At 44.6% G+C, this 24,270-nt stretch overlaps 1 protein-coding gene across 1 annotated transcript in view; it reads right to left on the bottom strand.

The window, feature by feature from the left end:
• NUP160 (nucleoporin 160) overlaps positions 1-15,215 on the bottom strand; it is a 43,080-nt gene extending 27,865 nt beyond the window's left edge. The window contains exons 1-7 of the mRNA XM_040259279.1: positions 15,087-15,215; positions 14,697-14,808; positions 9,774-9,984; positions 9,028-9,250; positions 6,888-6,966; positions 6,453-6,567; positions 5,598-5,756 (exon numbers count right to left, since the gene is read on the bottom strand). Of these exons, the coding sequence (XP_040115213.1) occupies positions 5,598-5,756; positions 6,453-6,567; positions 6,888-6,966; positions 9,028-9,250; positions 9,774-9,984; positions 14,697-14,808; positions 15,087-15,186 (999 nt within the window). The 5' untranslated portion in view covers positions 15,187-15,215. The remainder of the gene's footprint in view (positions 1-5,597; positions 5,757-6,452; positions 6,568-6,887; positions 6,967-9,027; positions 9,251-9,773; positions 9,985-14,696; positions 14,809-15,086) is intronic.
• Positions 15,216-24,270: the final 9,055 nt, after the last annotated feature.

The following is a 24,270-nucleotide window of genomic DNA, read 5'->3' on the forward strand; positions in this document are numbered from 1 at the left end:
ATGTACTATAAACTAATAAGAGTGATGATTCTATCCTGATAACATAAGCAACTGTTCACAAGAAGCTTTAAAAATATATATATAGTGATTCCCTTTGAGAAAACAATAGACTGTACAAAGTATGAGAAAAATATGTAGTAGCCACATTCATTCCTGCCTCCAGCTACATTTTACCAGCTACATATCTCAAAACACTAGTGAGACATGAATCAACTTAGTAGGTCTCAACCAGCATTTAAGGAAAAAAAAAGATTAAGAGCTTATCAGTTCATCACCCATGGTGAACATGTTTCATGAAAACTGTTTTCTGTTATATGTCCATCGCCACATAACGGTGTCGATAGCCAGGTAAACTATTTGTTGTTCTTCCAGCCAAAAAGTTGGGAAAACGCTGGTCTAGTGCAGCGCTTCTCAAACCACCTGTAGTAAAGGAACAAAGGTGTGCTTTTTTTTTTTTAAATTTTTTAACCTGCTCCAGACTAATATTCTTTTTTTGGGGAGGGGGCTGGGGGACACGGGCCGGGGCTCCACTGGGTGGCATGTGGGAATCTTAATCCAAGCGGGGACTGAACCTGCGTACTCTGCAGTGGAATCATGGGGTCTTAAATCACTGGACCGCTAGAGAAGTCCCTCAGACTAATACTTTCATGACATATAGAAACCATGCATGTCTGTGGCAACGTCAAATCACTTATGGTTCCATTCTCTCAGTTTCTGTATTTATTTTATTGCAAACTAGTAACAAACAATTTGTGGCCCAAAACCATTCCACAGACCACATCACAGGTCTATGGCACTTCTGTTTGAGATTTTTATTGCTGTCCTAGATGGAAACTATTATTATTACTGTGTAGTGGCTAAGTCCTGTCCAACTGTTTTTCAACCCATGGACTATAGTCCACCAGGCTCCTCTGTCCATGGGATTTCCCAGGCAAGAATACTGGAGCAAGTTGCCATTTTTTCCTCCAGGGCATCTTCCAAACCCAAGGATCAAACCCATGTCTCCTGCATTTCAGGTAGATTCTTAAGCATTGAGCCCAAGGAAGCCCACATGGAAATACATATGGCATAATATAACACTGAGGACATGAGGCTGAGAATGATTAAATTAATGCACTTAACAGAATAGTGTCCAAAGAACCAAAAGAAAACCAAGAAGAAACAAATGAAACTAACAGGAATGGATGTAAACTACTACAGAGATTAAAAAGGCCAAACAGGGCTTCCGTGGTGGTCCAGTGGTTAAGAATCTGCTTTGCAATGCAAGGGACATCGGTTTGATCCCTGGTCCAGGAAGATCCTAGAGGCCTCAGAGGAATGGAGACTGCTCCACAACAAGAGACGCCATAGCAACAAGAAGCCCACACATCACAACCAAGAGTGGCCCCAACTCACTCCAACTAAAAGAAAGCTGTTTGCAGCAACAAAGACCCACCACAACCAATAAACAAATCTTCATTATACTCTGAATAGGCACACCAGCATTACATGGCTGCTAAAAATGAAGTGTCTATGATTTTAGGCTCCATTAATAGAACCTTAATGCTTAAACCAAAGGAGGTAATAGCTCTGCTCAATCTGACCCTAATCCTAGAATAACACATCCAATCTCAGTGTAATCTTTAGAGCACAGGCTCTCAAAATGTGGTCCACAGACACCTAGAGGTCCCCGAGACTAATTTCAGGGGGTCAGTGAGGTCAAAACTCATCACAGTAATTCTACATCATTCGCCCTTTTCATTGTGTTAATATTTGCACTGATAATGCAAAAAAGCAACAGTGGGTCAAATTACTGATGTCCTAATGTCACAGTGGCACCAACCTGAACACCCTTTCATGATAAAAATTCAACAAGCTAGGAATAGACAGGAACTTCCTCAACACAAAAGATACACAGCTAACATTATACTCAGTGGTGAAACACCCAAAGCTTTCTCTCTTAAACTGGAAATAAGATGAGGGTGTCAACTCTTGTCACTTCTATTCAACACTATACTGGAGGACCTGTTCAAGGAAATTAAGACAAAAAAAAGAAAATGCACACAAATTGGAAAGGAAGTAATAAAACTATCTTTATTTGCAGATGTTGCTGTCCTATAAATAGGAAGTTCCAAGGATTCCATTATAACACTACCAGAACTAAAAAGAGTTCAGTATATATAAAATCAATATAAAAAAGTCAATTATATTTCTATAAACCTGCAATGAGGAACCGGAAATGAAATTAAGATAACTTCACTTACAATAGTATCAAAAGGAATAAAATACATAGGAATAAGTTGATTAAAAAAACCCCACAAAACCTGTATCATGAAAACTATAAAACATTAAATGGAAAAGCGTCCCGTGTTCATGAAGCAGAAACCTTAATACTGCTAAAATGACAATGCTTTTCAGTATGATCTAGAGTTAACAAATCTCTATCAGAGTCTGCGAAGTTGCAATAAAGATACATGTCGGTCTCCGGCTCCTGACACCGAGCTCCTAAAACCCCTGCAGTCTTCGGAGTGGTGACAGAGGCGCTAGGGACACCTTTTGTTCTAGTAGCTGGTCTTTGACCCTGGCTCCCAGCACAGACTCCTAAATCCTTGTGCATTTCCTGAGTGACAGGAACGCCTTCTGCTCCAAGAGCTGACTCCTGGATAGCTTCAGGATGGCATCTGGTCACCAGAAAGAGGAAGCCTGACTAGAATCTTGCAACTTTCAGCCCAGACCCCTATTTTCTAGAAAGGGAAGAAAGGCCACTGGCTCAATAATCCATCATGCCTATGTGATGAAGCCTCCGTAAGAACCCCTATCCCTATGGGGTGTGGGGAGTGCCCAAGCTGGGGAAGATATCCATGTGCCGGGACGGTGGTGTGCCTCAATGCCTCAAGACCCTTCTGGACCTCACCTTACCTACGTCTTCAGCATTTACTGTATAATAAACCAGTAACTGTGAGTGGTTCCCTGAGTTCTGTGGGCCATCCTAACAAATTACTGAGCCCAGGGAGCGGGGGGCATGAATCAAGAACCCAAGGACAAATGACTTCTCTTGTGGTCCAGTGGTTGAGACCCTGTTTCCAATGCAGGGGGCGTGAGTCTGATCCCTGGTCAGGGAACTAAGATTCTGCACGCGAGACAGTTTGGCCAAAAAGGTAAAAAATGAAACAAAACAAAAAAAGAACCCAAGGAGGTAAGAATAAGAGTCTCCGTATCAGGCAGCAGCCTGGCTTCGGGCGATGAATGTGAGCAGGGCGAGAGGGCGTCCACCGACATGGAAGGCCTGGGGCAGGGTGGAAACTTGCGCAGGGCGAGGAGGGTCCACATGGAGAGACAGCCCGCACTGGAGACTAGAGCCCAAGGAGGCGAGGAGGGTGTCCACTGCACGGGGGTGGACCAGCGCAGTGTCAGCGCCCGAGGGGGTGAGGAGGGCATCCATGTGAAAGGGCACCCTGGAGCGGGACCGCTCTCGTTTAGTCGCTCAGTCGTGCCTGACACATGGGCTTCAGCACACTGGGCTCCTCTGCCCTTCACTGTCTCCCGGAGTCTGCTGATGGACTGAGACACCAGAGCCCAGCGGGACTGAGGAGGGGCCCCAAACAGATCAGCACCCAGCAGGGGGAATCAGGGCTCCAGTGGAGGGAGGAGGACAGACCCAACCTTGCTCGAATGGCACTAGGATTAAATGGATGGTATGTGTGGGGTGTGAGTCCAGAGGAAGCACACGGTCCAAGCATCTGCTGTTAATGTACATAAAGGGCCCGGCACCGTGCCAAACACAATATCCAACAATCTATTTATTTATTTGGCTGTGCCACAGGGCTTAGTTCTTGCTGCTTTCTGCCATAAGGGTGGTGTCATCTGCATATCTGAGTTTATTGATATTTCTCCCAGCAATCCTGATTCCAGCTTGAGCTTCATCCAGCCCAGCGTTTCTCATGATGTACTCTGCATATAAGTTAAATAAGCAGGGTGACAATATACAGCCTTGACATTCTCCTTTCCCGATTTGGTTCATTTGGACCAGTTCCAAATGAACAAAGAACTGTTGTTCCATGTCCAGTTCTAACTGTTGCTTCTTGACCTGCATACAGATCTCTCAGGAGGCAGGTAAGGTGGTCTGGTATTCCCATCTTTTTAAGAATTTTCCACAGTCTGTTGTGATCTACACAGTCAAAGGCTTTAGTATAGTCAATAAAGCAGAAGTAGATGTTTTTCTGGAACTCTCTTGCTTTTTCCATGAATCAATGGATGCTGGCAATTTGATCTCTGGTTCCTCTGCCTTTTCTAAATCCAGCTTGAACATCTGGAATTTCATGGTTCATGTACTGCTGAAGCCTGGCTTGGAGAATTTTGAGCACTACTTTACTAGCATGTGAGATGAGTGCAATTGTACGGTAGTTTGAGCATTCTTTGGCATTGCCTTTCTTAGGGATTGGAATGAAAACTGACCTTTTCCAGTCCTGTGGCCATTGCTGAGTTTTCCAAATTTGCTGGCATATTGAGTGTAGCACTTTCACAGCATCATCTTTCAGGATTTGAAAAAGCTCAACTGGAATTCCATCACCTCCACTAGCTTTGTTCGTAGTGATGCTAAGGCCCACTTGACTTCACATTCCAGGATGTCTGGCTCTAGGTGAGTGATCACACCATCATGATTATCTGGGTTGTGAAGATCTTTTTTGTACAATTCTTCTGTGTATTCTTGCCACCTCTTCTTAAAATCTTCTGCTTCTGTTAGGTCCATACCATTTCTGTCCTTTATCGAGCCCATCTTTGCATGAAATGCTCCCTTGGTATCTCTAATCTTCTTGAAGAGATCTCTAATCTTTCCCATTCTATTGTTTTCCTCTATTTCTTTCCATTGATCACTGAAGAAGGCTTTCTTATCTCTCCTTGCTATTCTTTAGAACTCTGCATTCAAATGGTTATATCTTTCTCTTTCTCCTTTGCCTTTAGCTTCTCTTCTTTTCTCGGCTCTTTGTAAGGCCTCCTCAGGCAACCCTTACACCACTGTATTGTATCCTAAATACCTCATCGACATACAACAGCTAATGTTTGAATGATGAGCAAAATCATTTCATAAAATTAACTTCCCCTGCACTACTTAATAACACCTACATCCCGTTCACAACTCCATTTTTTTCACTCAGACTTTCAAACTAGCTCTTTCTTGTTTAGTTTTGGTTAACCTTTCCTTCCACGGACTTCCCTTGTGGCTCAGCTGGTAAAGAATCCACCTGCAATGTGGGAGACCTGGGTGTGATCCCTGGCGAAGAGGAAGGTTACCCACTCTAGTATTCTGGCCTAGAGAATTCCATGGACTGTATAGTCCACAGGGTTGCAAAGAGTCGGACACGACTGAGCGACTTTCACTTCACTTTCCTCCCATGTTCCTTTAAACTCTCTGCTCCCTTTCATCCTGAATTTTCCTTTCAGATCTTTCAATTCACACAGTAGCACAAAAAGTGGAAACATTTTTTTTGTGTGGAAACAATGCAAGATACATCTAGAGGCTGATGTGAGGAGCTGAAAAGAGGCTCGATGAGCCTGCCGCTGCTGCTCCACGCCAGCACACACAGAATAACGCGATACATGTCTCAGCTGCCTCATACCTGTCCTCGCTTTGGTGCGTGCAGGTATACTCCCAGGTAGAGTCCCAGGGAAGGGGAATAAGCAAGTCGCAGCTTGTGTCCAGTCCCAGCAGTGAGCCGGAGATCTTTATTTACAGGGACAAACTCCAGCATGTCAGCCACCATCAGGCACATTTGGTCCTGTCAAGAAAAGATTTAGTAAGTGGTATTAAAGAACATTCAAGATGGGAAAAAAACTCCTTCCCTTTTTAAAGAATGCATATTCATCATATCTAGCACCATATGCAATTTATCTGCTGAAGGGCCCTAAGGTTTACTTTTTTTTTTAAAGGGCTGAGATGAAAACATTTCTTTGGTCTGATAGATAAAATCATTAGCTGTTTTGTATTCAAAGGTTGAACACTATTTTACCAACTTGCATTTTATTTTTTAAAGTTTTTATTAAAAAAAAAAAAAAAGTTTTTGGCCACACTGTGTGGCATGTGGGATCTTAGTTGCCCAACCAGGGATCAAACATGCACCCCCTGCATAGGGAGCACAGAATCTTAGACACTGGACCACCAGCAGAAGTTCTCCCAACTTGCATTTTTTTTTTCCAACTTGCATTTTAAAACTGCATTTGTCCTGAAGTGAGGAGTGTACTTTGTATGACTTCAACGTTTTTGTAGGACTTAATTTCCCAAAATAAAAATACAAAAATTTAGGGGAGAAATGTAGGAAAAATAAAATTAAATGAAACTGTCTGAATCTGGAAATGGCCCATCATTTCCAAAGTAAGAGATCTGATCATCTTTACGAGAGGAAACAAGACATTTCAATTTCTCTACAATTCGCAATCCTATTTTAACTTACAGTAACTATCAATGTAGCATTTACCTTGTAAGACCACATTCGTAGTTTATGATCTTGACACAGAGCAAAGATGAAGGCATCGTGCTCGGCACAATGCGCAGCGAGGCTCAGGGTACGATCTGAAGGCCCCTGGTCCCCTCTGAAAACGGAAGGCTGAGCATTAGCATTTTATTGGCGCCAATTACCTGATCATTGGAGTTTGCAATTTAAGAGACAAAATAAAATGTACACTTTTAACGGAAGGAGCAAGAGTTTCCAGGCTGGTGTGCAATAGCACACTTTCTATCTGACTCGTGTCCGGTTACTATGGTAGACGGAGTGCGGTGTTGTGTAGACCCTTCTCCTTTCCAGCAAAACGTTTATTTGTCTTGGAGTCAGACTGGAAGCACTAATCGCCGCTGACCAGGGCAAAGGCTCACACTCTTGGGCTCTCTGATTCACCGGCTAGAGACCACTCACCTGATAGCTGTGGGCATCCAGCCTATGAGCAGGCGCTGCATCACTGAACTTTGTTTCAGCTCCACGATTGACACCACCCCTGCAAGACAGAAAACAGGCCAGTGATACCCAAGGCACCTCGTGACCATACTTGGCGAAACCCAAAGACAAGAGTATGCAACCGTGAACAAGGAATTTATAACGGGTGAGCTTTCTACACCAAGGAAGTCTTAGGCTGTACCTTTTCCATAGATATCTCCTAACTAAAATATTCTGAATCATTACTGGATCAAGAGCAACAGCAGTTTTATATTCTGAGGGGAAATTTTTACCATTTACAAATGGTAACCCATGTGGCTGCTCAGAAGCAGCACTTCATTCTTTCCAAAAGCAACAATCAGTACCTTTCCTGTGCTAGGAGCAGTTCTAGATGTGAGAGATACAGCAGAAAATACAAGTGAAAACAGTCTGGTCCTCCTGGAACTTAACATTCCACTGAGAGGAAGGGAGAAGCAGGCAGTTAACAAAGTAAACAGAGTGCCTTAAGTGGAGAAAAAGAAAACACAGAAAGGGTACAGTGAATGGGGGGAGGAGGTGGCGCGCGTTACAATTTTAAAAAGTGGTCAGATTACCCACTGAGAAAGGACCTAAAGAAGTTGAGAGAATGAGCCACAGTGGTAGCTGGGGACAGACTATTCCCACCAAAGCCCTGGAATCAAGACTGCAGGGAGAAATATCAACAACCTCAGATATGCAGATGACACCACCCTTATGGCAGAAAGCAAAGAAAAGCCTCTTGATGAAGGTGAAAGAAGAGAGTGAAAAGGCTGGCTTAAAATTCAACATTCAAAAAACTAAGATCATGGCATCCGGTCCCATCACTTCATGGCAAACAGATGGGGAAACAATGGAAACAGTGACAGACTTTATTTTCTTGGGCTCCAAAATCACTGAGGACAGTGACTGCAGCCATGAAGTTAACAGACGCTTGCTCCTTGGAAGAAAAGCTATGATCAACCTAGACAGCATATTAAAAAGCAGAGACATTACTGTGCTGACAAAGGTCTGTATAGTCAGAGCTATAGTTCTTCCAGTAGTCATCCATGGATTTGCGAATGGAACATAAAGAAGGCAGAGCACTGAAGAACTGAAGCTTTTTAACTGTTTTGGAGAAGACTCTTGAGAGCCCCTTGGATGATCAAAGGAGATCAAACCAGTCAATCCTAAAGGAAATCAATCCTGAATATTCATCAGAAGGACTGATGCTCAAACTGAAGCTCCAATCCTTTGGCCACCAGATGTGAAGAGCCGACTCACTGGAAAACACCCTGACGCTGGGAAAGATTGAAGGCAGAAGGGGACAACAGAGGACGAGATGGTTGGACGGCATCACTGACTCAATGGAAATGAGTGTGAGCAAGCACTGGAAGACGGTGAAGGACTGGGAAGCCTGGTGTGCTGCAGTCCATTGGGTTGCAGAGTCGGACACAACTGAGTGATTGAACATCACCAAAGCCCTTTGGCAGATGTGCCTGGTATGTTCAAGGAACTGCCAGAAGACATGTGGCTGGTTTGGAGGAGGGGAGAAAGAATGAGAAGACACAGGGAGAGAGGCAGCAGGGCAGCGCCCTAAGGATGCTTATGGCGTTTATTGGAGTGAGATGAAGAACAGCCCTGCCCTGAGGGCTTCGAGCAGTGGAATGGCATCCGCCTGAGAAGTTTCTGCAGAGGGCTAAGGACAGGTCTGGGAAGAAATTAGGAAGCAACTGCAATAGTTCAGTAAGAGAAGGGGGTAACTTGGAGCATGGTAGCAGCACTGAGCTTCCTTGTTTCAGTTAAACTTATTTTAGTTACAGCACCTCAAACTGAAAATAGACATCAGTCAACTCATCTCTACTAAAGGCCTTAGAATAGGCCACCTTAGAGCCACCTGTTTTCCTATATTCCAGTAAGCTGCAGTTCCTCATTCACTGTGTAAAATCCCACCCTCTTGGGAAAAACTGTAAAGTGTTAGGGACTCATCAGGAAAGTAATGATGAATAACCAATTTAGGGTGGCTTGGAAGCAGTTCCTGCACTGGATAATGGTCTTAGATTTCTAACGTCTGTCTTAATGCCAGTATCTGTTTAAAATTAAATCCATGTTGCATTCCCGTTCTTACCAGGTACGTCATAAGGAGGTAGTTTAAGAACAAAGATTCCCCCAGAGGCAGATGGCAGAGCAAACAGAGCCTCCCCATCATTGCTCAGCCAGGCTGCTGAGGCGACAGAACCAGGGGAGAGGCCAGGCACTGATGGGATCAACTGATAGTTGCAAGGATCCCTAAAATCAACTTTTCCAATGTCAGTGAATATTGACTGCATCTGACTTTCGATTGCCAACTCCTGTGGAGAAATGAAAAAGAAAAATCTGTTAAAAACAAAATAAACAAATTTTGCTCAGTTCCTCCCAATTGCTATCAATGTTTTTAAAGTAAAAAATTGTTGAGTTGAAAAAAGAAGCTGTTCTTTTTAATGAAACTATTTTTGCAACTTAGAATGTATTTGATCATTTTAAATAGTAACTAGGAAAGTATGCGGCTTCCCCAGCAGCTCCTCGGTAAAGAATCTGCCTGCAATTCACGAGACGTGGGGTCGATCCCTGGGTGGAGAAGATCCCCTGGAGGTGGAAATGGCAACCCGCTCCAGTAATTCCCCGGACAGAGGAGCCTGGGGGGCTATATTCCATAGGGTCGCAAATGAGCCGATCATGACTTAGTGACTAAACAACAATGGCAGCATGAAAGTGTGCTTGGTTAGGGCTAGCAAGGAATCCACCCTTTCTTCAATTCCAAAGGACATTGCTCTAATACTAACTTGGTGACCGAGTAACCTGAGAAATAAAGGACATTACACTTAACCAACTTACACTCCTATACATCCGGGAAGGGTGTGGTAAAAGCAATCGATGCACGGTCTGATTGGTTAATATCAAGACCATCACATGATTCTGAGTCTCAGAGACATGAACTCCTCCGGGTAGAAGGACGCAGTTTTGGAATTTGAGGCGAACCGCATTATTCAACAGATTTATGTCCAATGACTCTTCCACCAGCTCCAATGTATCTCCAGAGGTTTTCCTATTAAAAAGAGACATTTGTAAAAAACAACAAAAAAAAGAGTTTACGCTTTTCTTTCTGATTGTTGCATGGAAATGTATGACAATAGTTTTCAGGTGAACTCTAATTCAAAAACTTTGGATAAGCAAACTCAAATCAATTCTGACATTCCAAACCACATTGTATAGTCTACAAAACAGTATTATATGCAATTCAACTATTATTATATGATTCTCTGTTAAATGGAGACATTTCCAAACTTGATAGTACGTTTAGAACAAAGTGTTAAGTCGCTTTAGTTAGTTCAGACTTTTTGCAACCCTCTGGACTGCAGCCCTTCAGGCTCCTCTGTCCACGGGATTCTCCAGGCAAGAATACTGGAGTGGGCTGCCATGCCCTGCTCCAGGGGGGATCTTCCCAACCTAGGGACTGAACACAGGTCTATCTTGTCTTCCCCATTGGCAGATGGGTTCTTTACCACTAGCACCACCTGGGAAACCTTTGGAACAATAGTCAATTCAATTAAACTCACTAGGATTAAAATTCACACCACACACTTACATCTTATAGTGTAACATGGCCTCTACATATAATTACTATAGCATCAAACTACAGTGATCTTATAAATGTGGGTGTTTCCCTTCTAAAGCTTCCTTGTGCTAGGAAGCAGGATAGACTCCTGCTCACTTATAATTCTGCTATGTGGTAGCTTCAGAACCACAGACAGCACTATGCTGGGAGTGTCCTAACCAGATCTCATCTACTGCACTACCCAAATCTCCTCTCTGTCAGCGGGCTTCCACCTCCGGGATCTAACGCTTCATGATCTGAGGTGGAGCTGATGTCACAATAACCAAGGGCACAGCAGATGTAATGTGCCTGAATCGTTCTGAAACCAGTCCCCCCACCCCAGATCTGTGGGAAAATTGTCTTCTGTGAAACTGGTCCTTGGTGCCAAGAAGCTTGCGGATCACTGCTATAGGCGATCACCTTTGGTTTAACAGCTTTGACTGACAATGAGTTCTAAATCTGTATCTTCTTCAGCCCACACTCTCCACTCACCTCCTGACTACTGCCTCAAACTTGCACTTGTATATCAGGGATCTCAAACTACACCTGTCTGAAACAGAATTCCTGGACCCAGCAAACCAGAAAAAACACCTTCTTCACCTCCACTTTTTTCCCAACTCATGGATAGTGTCTCCATAACTTCCAGTTGCTCAAGCCAAAAATATGGGGTTCACCCTTGAATTTTTCCTTTCTATATATACCCTACATCTGATCCGACACTAAATTCGAACAAAATCATTTAAAAACATATCCACTATTAGAAGATTTCTCACAGCCTCTAACAATACCAAACTCATTTTAAGCCACCAACGTCTTGTGTGTGGATTCTGGCACCAACCTCTAATTGGTCTCCCTGCTCCCATCCCTTCCTACTACACTCTGTTCTCAACACAGCAGACAAGCAATCTTTTAAAAACACTGTTATTCATAGTACTTCTTCACTTAAAACCCTCTTCTCGCTCAAAGTAAAAGTCACAGCCTTGAAATAACTGACAAAGCCCTAATCTGCCCCTTGGCTACCTTATTCTTCTATCCTTCATTCTCTCAAGAGGCAGACTTCTGGCCCTTTGCCATTCTTTGAAAACAACACACAAGATCCTGTCTCAGTATTTTTGCCCTTTTTCTTCGAAGGCTTTACCTGAAATCTCATCCCTTGGGTACCCTTATTTTCTCTGATCAAATGTTAACTTATCACTGGGTCTTGCCCAACTACCCTATGTGAAATATTAAACATAATAATTCCCCTTCTCCCTTCCCTGTTCTCCATTCCACATATCACCTGATGAACTACTGTTTTTTGGGGTTACTGTTATTGATCAGCTTCCGCTGAGAGCAAGGATTGTCTGCTTTATTCCCTGCTATGTTCCCAGTCCCTAAACATTCACCAGAACACATTGTGTGTGCAAAGTCACTTCAGTCTGACTCTTTGCAATCCAAAGCCCTACACAGCTTGCTAAGATCCTCTGTCCATGGGATTCTCCAGGCAAGAATACTGCAGTGGGTTGCCATGCCCTCCTCTAGGGGATTTTCCTGACCTAGGGATCGAACTCACATCTCTTGTGTCCCCTGTACTGGCAGGTAGATTCTTCAGCACTGTGTTGGAACATATTGGGCACTCAAAAATATTTCTGAAATCAATGAGATTTGCACCTCTAACATAGGTCTTTCTTCTGAGCCTATAAATTTCAATGCCTACCTGACATTGTCAAAGAGCAACTACACAGACACTTTAATAGCACGTCTAAAAGAACTACTTAACATCTGTCCAAAACCCATCTTCTACATCTCAGAAGATGGCAGTCCTTCTGCAGGATATCTGGTCAGTCACACCAAAAGACAGGAACTTGTCCTTGCTCCCTCCTTTTCCCTTACCATCCTTTATCCCATAGTCAGTCTATCACCTGGTCCTAATGAAGCTACCCTCTAAGTGTATCTCGAATCCATCCATTTCTGTTTTTCTAGCTACTCCCACAGCTGAGTCACCAACATGTTGACAGGGTAACGGGCATGAAGGCCGGGGTCTCCAAACGGAGGAAATAGCCTGCAAGTGGCAGGAGGAAACAAACTAGCGATATTTTTTCCTTCTCTGTGCACATTTAAAAGGAGGTCCCTTAAAATACTGTGTTGCCATAATGACACCAGGTTTCACAAGAAGTTAACTATTGTCAAACATAGAGATAACCAATGCCTTTTTCTTATGGAAATGTTGATCTTAAGCTATGCTAATATACTACGCATTTACCCCAAACTCTGTCTTCAAGTTGGTTCTGCCTCTTGGCTCAGAACCTACTTGACAAACCAGTATGTTATACAGATATTGTTCCTCTAATCTATGTAAAGGAAACTATTTGTATGGTGATCTGCCCTTCTTCAAGACTCAGGTTAATCATTTTATGGCCCAGGAAGAACCATTTGGTGCCAAGATTATCCCAAAATGCATCTTATAGGTGAGGGGCCTGGTGCCATTCTGAGTTTTAAGACATCCCTTTCTTTCATTAACAGACTGCTGCTGCTGCTGCTAAGTCGCTTCAGTCGTGTCCAACTCTGTGCGACCCCATAGACGGCAGGCTCCCTGGGATTCTCCAGGCAAGAACACTGGAGTGGATTGCCATTTCCTTCTCCAATGCATGAAAGTGAAAAGTGAAAGTGAAGTCATTCAGTCGTGTCTGACTTCTAGCGACCCCATGGACTGCAGCCCACCAGGCTCCTCCGTCCATGGGATTTTCCAGGCAAGAGTACTGGAGTGGGCTATATAACATCCAGCTGAAGACTAACAGGGGGGTACTCTTTCTGCACCCTTTTGATGCCTATGTCAGAAGCATTCTCTATCTCCTTTATACTTTAATAAAACTTTATTACACAAAAGCTCTGAGTGATCAAGCCTCCTCTCTGGCCCCGGATTGAATTCTTTTCCTCCGGGGGCCAAGAATCCCGGCGTCTTTGCGTGATTCAACAACAACCTTTCAGTGTTTTACTTGGTCCATCATAAAAGCAAACCTCTTTTGTATTTTACCCATCCATCCCAAATCTACTTTACACAAAGCAGAATGATTATTTTAAAATGTGATTTTGATCATGTTAGTAATCCTTTATAGACTTTCAATGACTGCTCAACATACTCAGGATAAAATTCACATTATCTTGGGGCTTCCCTGGTAGTCTAGTGGTTAAGAATCTGCTTGCCAACCCTCAGGACATCAGTTTGATCCCTGGGCTAGGAAGATTCCACATGCTATGCAGTAACTAAGGCCATGCTCCAGAGCCTGTGCTCTGCAACGAGAAGGCGCCGTAATGAGAAGCCCGTGCACCAGAACAAAGACCAAGCACAGCCTGAGGTCCTTCATGATGAGTCCAGCCTAGCTGCTAGTCTCAGCATCTCTCACGTCCTTATCCATTTTGCCCATTTTCAGTTAAACCGCACAGATCTTTAGTCAGTTCCTCAAACCTGTCAAATTCTTTTCACCTCATGGATTTTGGAGATAGTGATCCCACTTGCTCAAATGATCTCTCCCGCAACACCTTGCTTGGCTAACCTTTCACCCTTCCAATCTCAGATTAAATGTGACTTACTTTAGGCCTCTCCAGCCCCACCAATAATACCTGGTCTTCCCATTAGCCTCTCAAAACCCTATTCTTCTCTGAGGCAAGAATGAAAAATCTGTATTCATATACCTATGTATGAACATTAGCTTAATGCCTTTTTCCTTCTCAAAACTGCCCCATGAAAGGTAGGTCCACTTCTCTTACACTGCCACGCCTTGCATGATGGAAACGGATTGTTTTTGTTAGTCATTTTGTCCCCAGGACACCTAGCAGTGCCTGACAAGTAAAGGCTCAAACACACAGAATGAAAGAAGCTTCATTCATAGAATGAATGTAAAGCACTACAAATACATAATGGGCTCATGTTTAAAAACTGGTCTTTGGGGCTTTAGCCCCTATGCTGCATTTCTCCTGCTTTTAGTGTTGCCTGGGAGGGTACCTCTTCCAGAACTCTGGGTCTCCTTAATTCTCCACTGATTAAGACATCAACAGAAAGCAGTCTTTTTTTCTTTTCCTGTCTACAACCACTGGGAAAATGAATGACATCTTAGGGCCAGACACGAAAATTCAGCCGCCGAACGACCCGACCTTCCAGAGGGCTTGCCAAACACAGCACTCACCAATGAATGAATCTGTTTCTGGTGACGGAGAACAACTTGCCACTTTCCACATAGTAGAAGCCTCCCGCGCTCTCACTGTATTTCACGGCTCCGGCCGCTGCATTTGCAGTTCCTGTAAAAGGTGAGTGGTCAGCCTGCACACGTGGTTCTCTGGGGGTGACACGGACTGAGGTCGCTGAGAAAGCAGAGGAGGACGGACTGACAGTCCATACAGAATGAAAGGGGAGGAAAGAGGAGGCAGCAGGACCCGAAGGTAGCTCTGATTCCTGTGCTAAGAGGCATGTGGGCTCAGAAGGGTAACGGGGCGGGGGGAGGGTTTGGGATGGAGGACTCCACAGGAGAGGCCCGAGGGGAAGGTTCGGATCGCGCTCTGCTGGGATGGTGCCGTACCAATGCCGCAGACGGTGAACTCCCGAAAGCGCCTCGGCCTTTCGCGCTCAGCGCCGACGAGCTCCACGAAGCTCCGTTCCACGGCTCCCGACGCCGCCATCTTCCCGCGCCGCCGCGAGGCCCGACGGGACACCAGCAGGGCCGGTCGAGTGTCGTCACTTCCGGAGGGCGGGGCAGGCGGGCCGGTGGTGAAGCCCGGAGAGGTCGAGGGCGGCCGGATGCTGCGTTGAGGTGTCCATCGAGTTAGCCGGAGACCAGGTGCGCAGGGAGGGAGCCGAGGGAGAAGGGGCTAGGGGAAGCCTGCGGACTCCACCTGAGGAAACCTTTGCGTGGCCGGCTAGGACGCCCCACGGGGCGGCACCATTTTTCCCGGCGGCCTCGGGGCAGGGGGCGTGGCCGGGTTTGTTTCCATTTTAAAAACGCCGGCGCGGGACGCCGGTCTCAGCCTGCCGGGAGGGGCGAGGTCCTGGGAGGCCCGGCAGACGGGCGCCCTCTGCTGGGTTCCGAGCTTGCGGTCACCTCTCCCTGCGTCGTGGTGTCAGTGCACCTCCGCTCTGTCTCCTTTTATTCCCCCTTAAGCGAGCCTTGGGGACAGGATGGTGGGCGACGGGGGCGGGCGCAGTGAAGGGCAGAGTGTCCTTTGGTGTTGGAATTTTTCCGAGAGACTGTATACGAGTTTTTTTGTATAATGAACCGTAATGTATTTTGGGATTCACCCATCTGGAATGGGTGAATTTAACTCAGATGACCATTATATCTACTACTGCGGGCAGGAATCCCTTAGAAGAAATGGAGTAGCCATCATAGTCAACAAAAGAGTTAAAAATGCAGTACTTGGATGCAATCTCAAAAATGACAGAATGATCTCTGTTCATTTCCAAGGCAAACCATTCAGTATCACAGTTATCCAAGCCTATGCCCCAACCAGTAATGCTGAAGAAGCTAAAGTTGAATGGTTCTATGAAGACCTACAAGACCTTTTAGAACTAACACCCCCAAAAGATGTCCTTTTTATTATAGGGGACTGGAATGCAAAAGTAGAAAGTCAAGAAACACCTGGAGTAACAGGCAAATTTGGCCTTGGAGTATGGAATGAAGCAGGGCAAAAGCTAATAGAGTTTTGCTAAGAGAATGCACTGGTAATAGCAAACACCCTCTTCCAACAAAACAGGAGAAGACTCTACACATGGACATCACCAGATGGTCAATACCGAAGTCAGATTGATTATATTCGTTGCAGCCGAAGATGGAGAACCTCTATACAGTAGGCAAAAACAAGACCGAGAGCTGACTGTGGCTCAGATCATGAACTCCTTATTGCCAAATTCAGACTTAAATTGAAGAAAGTGAAGAAAACCACTAGACCATTCAGGTTTGACCTAAATCAAATCCCTTATGATTATACAGTGGAAGTGAGAAATAGATTTAAGGGACTAGATCTGATAGATAGAGTGCCTGATGAACTATGGACAGAGGTTCGTGACATTGTACAGGAGACAGGGATCAAGACCATCCCCATGGAAAAGAAATGCAAAAAAGCAAAATGGCTGTCTGAGGATGCCTTACAAATACCTGTGGAAAGAAGAGAAACGAAAAGCAAAGGAGACAAGGAAAGATATAAGCATCTGAATGCAGAGTTCCAAAGAATAGCAAGGAGAGATAAGAAAGCCTTCCTCAGTGATCAGCACAAAGAAATAGAGGAAAACAACAGAATGGGAAAGACTAGAGATCTCTTCAAGAAAATTAGAGATACCAAGGGAACATTTCATGCAAAGATGGGCTTGATAAAGGACAGAAATGGTATGGAACTAAGCAGAAGATATTAAGAAGAGGGGGCAATAATACACAGAAGAACTGTACAAAATAGAGCTTCACGACCCAGATAATCATGATGGTGTGATCACTCACCTAGAGCCAGACATCCTGGAATGTGAAGTCAAGTGGGCCTTAGAAAGCATCACTACGAACAAAGCTAGTGGAGGTGATGGAATTCCAGTTGAGCTATTTCAAATCCTGAAAGATGATGCTGTGAAAGTGCTGCACTCAATATGCCAGCAAATTTGGAAAACTCAGCAGTGGCCACAGGACTGGAAAAGGTCAGTTTTCATTCCAATCCCTAAGAAAGGCAATGCCAAAGAATACTCAAACTACTTACTGCACAGTTGCACTCATCTCACATGCTAGTAAAGTAATGCTCAAAATTCTCCAAGCCAGGCTTCAGCAGTATGTGAATTGTGAACTTCCAGATGTTCAAGCTGGTTTTTAAAAAGGCAGAGGAACCAGAAATCAAATTGCCAACATCTGCTGGATCATGGAAAAAGCAAGCGAGTTCCAGAAAAACATCTATTTCTGCTTTATTGACTATGCCAAAGCCTTTGACTGTGTGGATCACAATAAACTGTGGAAAATTCTGAAAAAGATGGGAATAGCAGACCACCTGACCTGCCTCTTGAGAAACCTATATGCAGGTCAGGAAGCAACAGTTAGAACTGGACATGGAACAACAGACTGGTTCCAAATAGGAAAAGGAGTGCATCAAGGCTGTATATTGTCACCCTGCTTATTGAACTTCTATGCAGAGTACATCATGAGAAACACTGGGCCGGAAGAAGCACAAGCTGGAATCAAGATTGCTGGGAGAAATATCAATAACCTCAGATATGCAGATGACACCACCCTTATGGCAGAAAGTGAAGAGGAACTAAAAAGCCTCTTGTTGAAAGTGAAAGAGGAGAGTGAAAAAGTTGGCTTAAAGCTCAAAATTCAGAAAACTAAGATCATGGCATCTAGTCCTGTCACTTCATGGGAAATAGATGGGGAAACGGTGGAAACAGTGTCAGACTTTGTTTTTTGGGCTCCAGAATCACTGCAGATGGTGATTGTAGCCATGAAATTAAAAGAGGCTTACTCCTTGGAAGGAAAGTTATGACCAACCTAGGTAGCATATTCAAAAGCAGAGATATTACCTTGCTAACAAAAGTCTGTCTAGTCAAGGCTATGGTTTTTCCTATGGTCATGTATGGATGTGAGAGTTGGACTGTGAAGAAAGCTGAGTGCTGAAGAATTAATGCTTTTGAACTGTGGTGTTGGAGAAGACTCTTGAGAGTCCCTTGGACTGCAAGGAGATCCAACCAGTCCATCCTAAAGGAAATGAGTCCTGAATATTCATTGGAAGGACTGGTGCTGAAGCTGAAACTCCAATACTTTGGCCACCTCTTGCAAAGAGTTGACTCATTGGAAATGACTCTGATGCTGGGAGGGGTTGGGGGCAGGAGAAGAAGGGGACCATAGAGGATGAGATGGCTGGATGGCATCACTGACTCGATGGACATGAGTTTGTGTGAACTCCGGGAGTTGGTGATGGACAGGGAGGCCTGGCGTGCTGCAATTCATGGGGTCGCAAAGAGTCGGACATGACTGAGCGACTGAACTGAACTGAATGTATTCAGGTAAACATTGTTGCTGCTCCCTGCTGGAATTACATAAATGCTGCTCACTTGCATAGGTGAAAGGAATTTGCCGTTTCTTCCATTTGTGATTTTGGAGTTTGGAAGATACTCTGGCTTTAGTCGTATACAGGGCAGAGTAGGGGGCTTACCCAGTGGCTCAGCAGTGAAGAATCCACCTGCAATACAAGGAGGTAAGGGTTCCATCCCTGGGTTGGGAAGATCCCCTGGAGGAGGACATGGCAACTCACTCCAGTATTCTTGCCTGGAGAATTCTATGGACAGAAGATCCTGATTTGCTGCAGTCCATGGGGTCACAATGGGGTAAGGTTGGCCCTGGGGTCACAATGGGGTAAGGTTGGCCATGGGGTCATAATGGGGTAAGGTTGTTCATGGGATCACAATGGGCTAAGTCCACGTTACCTGTGTCCTGAGAAATCTGTATGCAGGTCAAGAAGCAGCAGTTAGAACTGGGCATGGAACAAATAACTGGTTCAAAATTGGGAAAGGAATAGGTCAAGGCTTTGTTTTATCATCCGGCTTATTTAACTTACATACAGAGTACATCATGCGAAATGCTGGGCTGGATGAAGCACAAGCTAGAATCAAGATTTCTGGGAGAAATATCAATAACCTCAGATTTGCAGATGACACCACCCTTATGGCAGAAAGCAAAGAAGAACTATATAGCCTCTTGATGAAAGTGAAAGAGGAGAGTGAAAAAGTTGGCTTAAAACTCAACATTCAAAAAATGAAGCTCATGGCATCTGGGCCCATCCCTTCATGGCAAATAGATGGGGAAACAATGGAAACAGTGACAGACTTTATTTTTGGGGGCTCCAAAATCACTGCAGATGGTGACTGCAGCCGTGAAATTAAAAGACGCTTAGTCCTTGGAAGAAAAGCTATGACCAACTTAGATAGCATATTAAAAAGCAGAGACGTTACTTTGCCAACAAAAGTCCATCTAGTCAAGGCTATGGTTTTTCCAGTAGTCATGTATGGATGTGAGAGTTGGACTGTGAAGAAGGCTGAGTGCCGAAGAATTGATGCATTTGAACTGTGGTGTTGGAGAAGACTCTTGAGAGTCCCTTGGACTGCAAGGAGATCCAACCAGTCCATCCTAAAGGAAATGAGTCCTGAATATTCATTGGAAGGACTGATGCTGAAGCTGAAACTCCAATACTTTGGCCCCCTCATGCGAAGAGTTGACTCTGGATAAGACCCTGATGCTGGGAAAGATTGAAGAAAGGAAGAGAAGGGGATGACAGAGAATAAGATGGTTGGATGGCATGACTGATTCAATGGACATGAGTTTCAGCAAGTTCCGGGAGTTGGTGATGGTCAGGGAAGCCTGGTGTGCTGCAGTCCATGAGGTCGCAAAGAGTCAGACATGACAGCTGAGCTGAACTGATGGGGTCACAAGAGTCAGACAACTGAACACAGCACAGGGTAGAGTAGATGTTCAGTTTTGGGGGAAAATAGTCCTTTGCAGGGGGAAAAGGTATTTTTTCCCCCTACTAGTTAACATTTGTTAAGCACTTCTATTGTTTCTTGTTATTACCAGTGACCGCAACCCTTCACTGGCATTCTGTTTCATTCCTCTATTGTAACTGCTCTCCACTGTTTTTCCAGCTCACTCCTGCTAGTGAAATGGAGCAGGACCCTATGCTCCTTACCATACGCCACCCCCACCCCCCCCACCCCCCACCACCACTATGTCCTCTGCCTGCCTTTTGACTGTGGGAAACTTTAGTCAAAAAATAAGTTTAATCAGAGAATTGAGAAATGCAGAAACAAAGGAAAACAGTTAAAGGAGACTAAATAATAATAATGTAGTCGTTAAACATAAGTCAAGGACCTTTAGTTCTTTCTCAAGGGCTCTAGATACTATTCTGAGCCATATCCTGTGAGCTGTCTTACAGATACTAAAACACCAGGTGGAGAAGTTAGCGACTTGATGACCAGACCATACCCAGGACGTGAGTTGCCACAATTCCAAGAATTGGCCGCAAAGAAATGAGAACAAAGGGACCCTGAACCTGAAGATTAACTGTACTGAAAACAATCAAGATGATGCTGGTCAGAGCACTGATAACTAATCTGAAGATGACTGTTAGAGATGACTGTGCTGTTTCTGCATATAGCCACCGCCCCCCTGTCTATAAAAGCTCACACACACCCCGTTCTTGTGGAGGGGGTGGGGGGAGTCAGCCTTTGGACAGATAGATGTCTGCCACCCTCCCCCTACAGTTGCCAGCATCTGAAATAAAGCAAACTTTCCTTTCCGCCAGCCTGGCCTGTTTGTTGTCCTTTGAGCGGCGAGCAGCCGGACCCCACAAACTCCTTTCAGTAACACCAGGACACCCACTCTAGCAGTGCAGCCCCTCCAGCCTACTGCAGTCCACTGTTCCTGTCACCTTTTCACTGCCTTTCACTTCTTGCTCTTCAAACTTGTTTTGCCAGGGGACTGAAAAGAGTCTTGGGAAACAAATTTGCTTTGGGAGAGAAGGAACCTGTAACCGCCTAATGCCATGGGGCCCAACTGTAGTGGCGGGGGGAGCATTCTGGGTGTGGTGTGGTTTATCTCCCTCCCCAGCCCCACTGGACTTAACTCTGAGGCCTGTGGAGGCAGAATGGGGGACTAGAATGAGAAAGAGACCAAGTTCATTACCAATTCTATGAACCACTGAGGGGTCACAGATGCTCCACTGAGACTGCTCTCACAGAGCCAGCATTCCCGCCCCCACCAAATGAATGACCCCAGAGCAGCTGTGCCCATTTACAGGCTTTCCAGAAACCTGGTGATCAAAGGTGTGGAATGAGTCCCTGGCAAGAGCTGGGGTCTAGTGTAGGTGGTCCCCAAAGGAGACTGGAGCCTATCCAGTACAGCATCTCTTTTTTGGAGGGAATATTTTAATCCCCTTTTTAAAAAAATTATTGAAGTATAGTTGATTTATAATGTGCTAATTTCTGATATACAGCAAAGTGATTCAGTTTTACATATGAAAAAAGTGTTAGTTGCTCAGTCATGTCTGACTCTTTGCGACCCCATGGACTGTAACCCACGAGGCTCCTCTGTCCATGGCATTCTCCAGGCAGGAATACTGGAGTGGGTAGCTATTCCTTTCTCCAGAGGATCTTCCTGACCCAGGAATGGAACCTAGGTCTCTGGCATTGCAGGCGGATCCTTTACTGTCTGTTACTGAACCACCAGGGAAGCTCATTTATTATAAGCTCATTCTTATTCTTTTCTGTTATGGTTTATCATAGGATATTGAATATAGTTCCCTGTGCTATACAAGAAGACATTGTTGTTTATTAGCAATTTTAAACAGTTGACAGAGTACTGATTAGAAATGGATTATTTCAGAAGCAGATCATTTCATGAATATAGAGATCCCCTGAGAACCGTCAGAAGTTTGAGGGACTCTTCAGCAGGGACTGAGTAGGTGGGGGCAGAAGTCAGCAGAATTTGTTCACTTTTTTAATGTAATTGTGCTTTTTGCCCATGGGATGGGGAAACTTGAGTTTTGTGCTGTTTGGTAAGAATTTTCTATTGCTGATTAACAAATTACTGCAGATTTAGTGGCTTAAAAAATACTCTGATCTCACAGTTCTATAGAAGTCCAACAAGGGTCTCATGGGCCTAATGTCATGATGTCTGTAGGGCTGTATTCTTTCTGGAGACAAAAAAGAGAATCTCTTTTCTTGTCTTTTCCAGCTTCTAGAGATCAGCACATTCCTTGGCTGTCGACACCCTTCTTTCATCTTCAAAGCCAGCAATGTCATCTCTGTCTCTGATCTCCGAGAAAGGTTCTCTGCATCTAAGGACTCATGTGGTTAGGTTGAGCTCACCCAGATAATCCAAAGTAATCTCTGCATCTCTAAATACGTAAACTGAATCATCTCTAAATACGTAAACTGTCTGCAAGGTTCCTTTTGCCGTGTCGGGTAGCATAATCACAGGTTCCAGGGGTTAGGGTGTGGACATCTCTCTTGGGAGGGGACATTATTTATGATTTTACTAATTTTATCATGTTCTAATTTCATTCTCATCACTTCCCTTGTGAAGTAGTATTATCCCTGTAAGGTAGATGACTTTTCTGAAGCGCTTGTTAAAAATACAGTTTCCATCCATTGGCATCACCTTAAGCCGGAATTCAGTCTTAGCATTGCTCACTAATAAGGACAATCAGATGTAAAGTGCCTCCTTCTGAGATGTTATATGGGAGACCTTTTGTTTATGTCAATGACCTCTTTCTAGATCCAGAGACTCAAAGCCTCTGATCTTACACTATGGCCATTGGGTATTTCCAACAAGAAATGCGCTTGGAGGGTGTCAACCGGGACCCAGAAGGACTCTGAGGGACTGCCGCTATAAGCCCCAGGGATTCAAGTACTAACTAGGGTTTGGAAAGGTGGGTCCCTAAAGGCTCAACTCCAGCCCACATGGACGACCCCTACCCTGTAATACTTTCTACGCCTAAAAAAATTGTCCCCCATCCCTCTCGGCTGCCCCCTTTTTATCCTTCATCTCCTCCTCTTGGTTGTGCCCTGTGTAAAACAGGGCTTGTACCCACCACCAATCAAGAAAAGAATTGAAATGGGCATATGCTGAAGGCCAGTTGACACTTGTAAGTTATATAACTATAGGCTCTGTTGTGCACACCTTCCCATAATTCAGTCTATTATAACCAGATGTATGTACATATAGAATATCAGTGACCCTTTAGTGGGCTCCTAGCTGCCTAAGTTTACTTGAGGAAGCCCCTGTGGTTAGTTTGTATCCACTGTGTGCCCAGGGTGCATATGCAGGAGTTGGGAAAGTCTCTGTGGTTATTTTTGTAGCATATCTGTGAGCTCTCCTGGGTGTGTCTGGGATGGGGTTTAGAGATCAGCTTGCATCCTGTTGGCTAGGCTAGGCCACCCCTGTTGCTCATGCCTAACTGTCTTGATATAAAATAAAAGACACATTACCTCTAAGGCATCTTTTGTTCTTTTGGCCACACTCCCAGGCTTGCAGGATTTTAGCCCCCCAACCAGGGATTGAACCTGGGCCCTCGGCAGTGAAAGCATGGAGTCCTACCACTGGACCACCAGGGACTCTCCTGTAAGGCAGTTTTAAACAACTTTTTTTTTTTTTTTAATAATTTTTTTGTTTGTTTATTTTTTGGCTGTGCTGAGTCTGTTCCTGTGTGGGCTTTCTCTGGTTGTGGTGCTTGGGCTTCTCATCGCAGTGGTTTCTCTTGTTTCAGAGCACGGGCTCCAGGGCACGCCGGCTTCAGAAGTTGTGGTTCTCAGCTGTAGAGCGCAAGCTGGGTAGTTGTGGCACCTGGGCTTAGTTGTTCTCAGTGATGTAGGATCTTCCCAGACCAGGGATCGAATCGGTGTCCCCTGCCCTGCAAGGCAGACTCTTAACCTCTGAACTACCATGGAAGCCCCACAACTTTCTTAAGATAGTCTTCACATACTGTGAAATCCCCGCCTCTAAATTGTGCCATTCAATGACTTTGGTATATTTATATAGTCGTGTAACAGTCACCATAATCTCATTTGGGAACATTTTTATCACCCCTAAAAGTCATTGACCATTTCCGCCTCTTCAGCCCTTGGAAACTGCTAGTCTACTTATGTTTCTATAGATTTAGCTATACTACATTTATATATTTCTCCTGGCAATCTTGATTCCAGCTTGTAACTCATCCAGCCCAGCATTTCACATGATGTGCTCTGCA

The sequence above is a fragment of the Oryx dammah genome, unplaced genomic scaffold (genome assembly GCF_014754425.2).
Source record: "Oryx dammah isolate SB20612 unplaced genomic scaffold, SCBI_Odam_1.1 HiC_scaffold_17, whole genome shotgun sequence".
NCBI lineage: Eukaryota > Metazoa > Chordata > Mammalia > Artiodactyla > Bovidae > Oryx > Oryx dammah.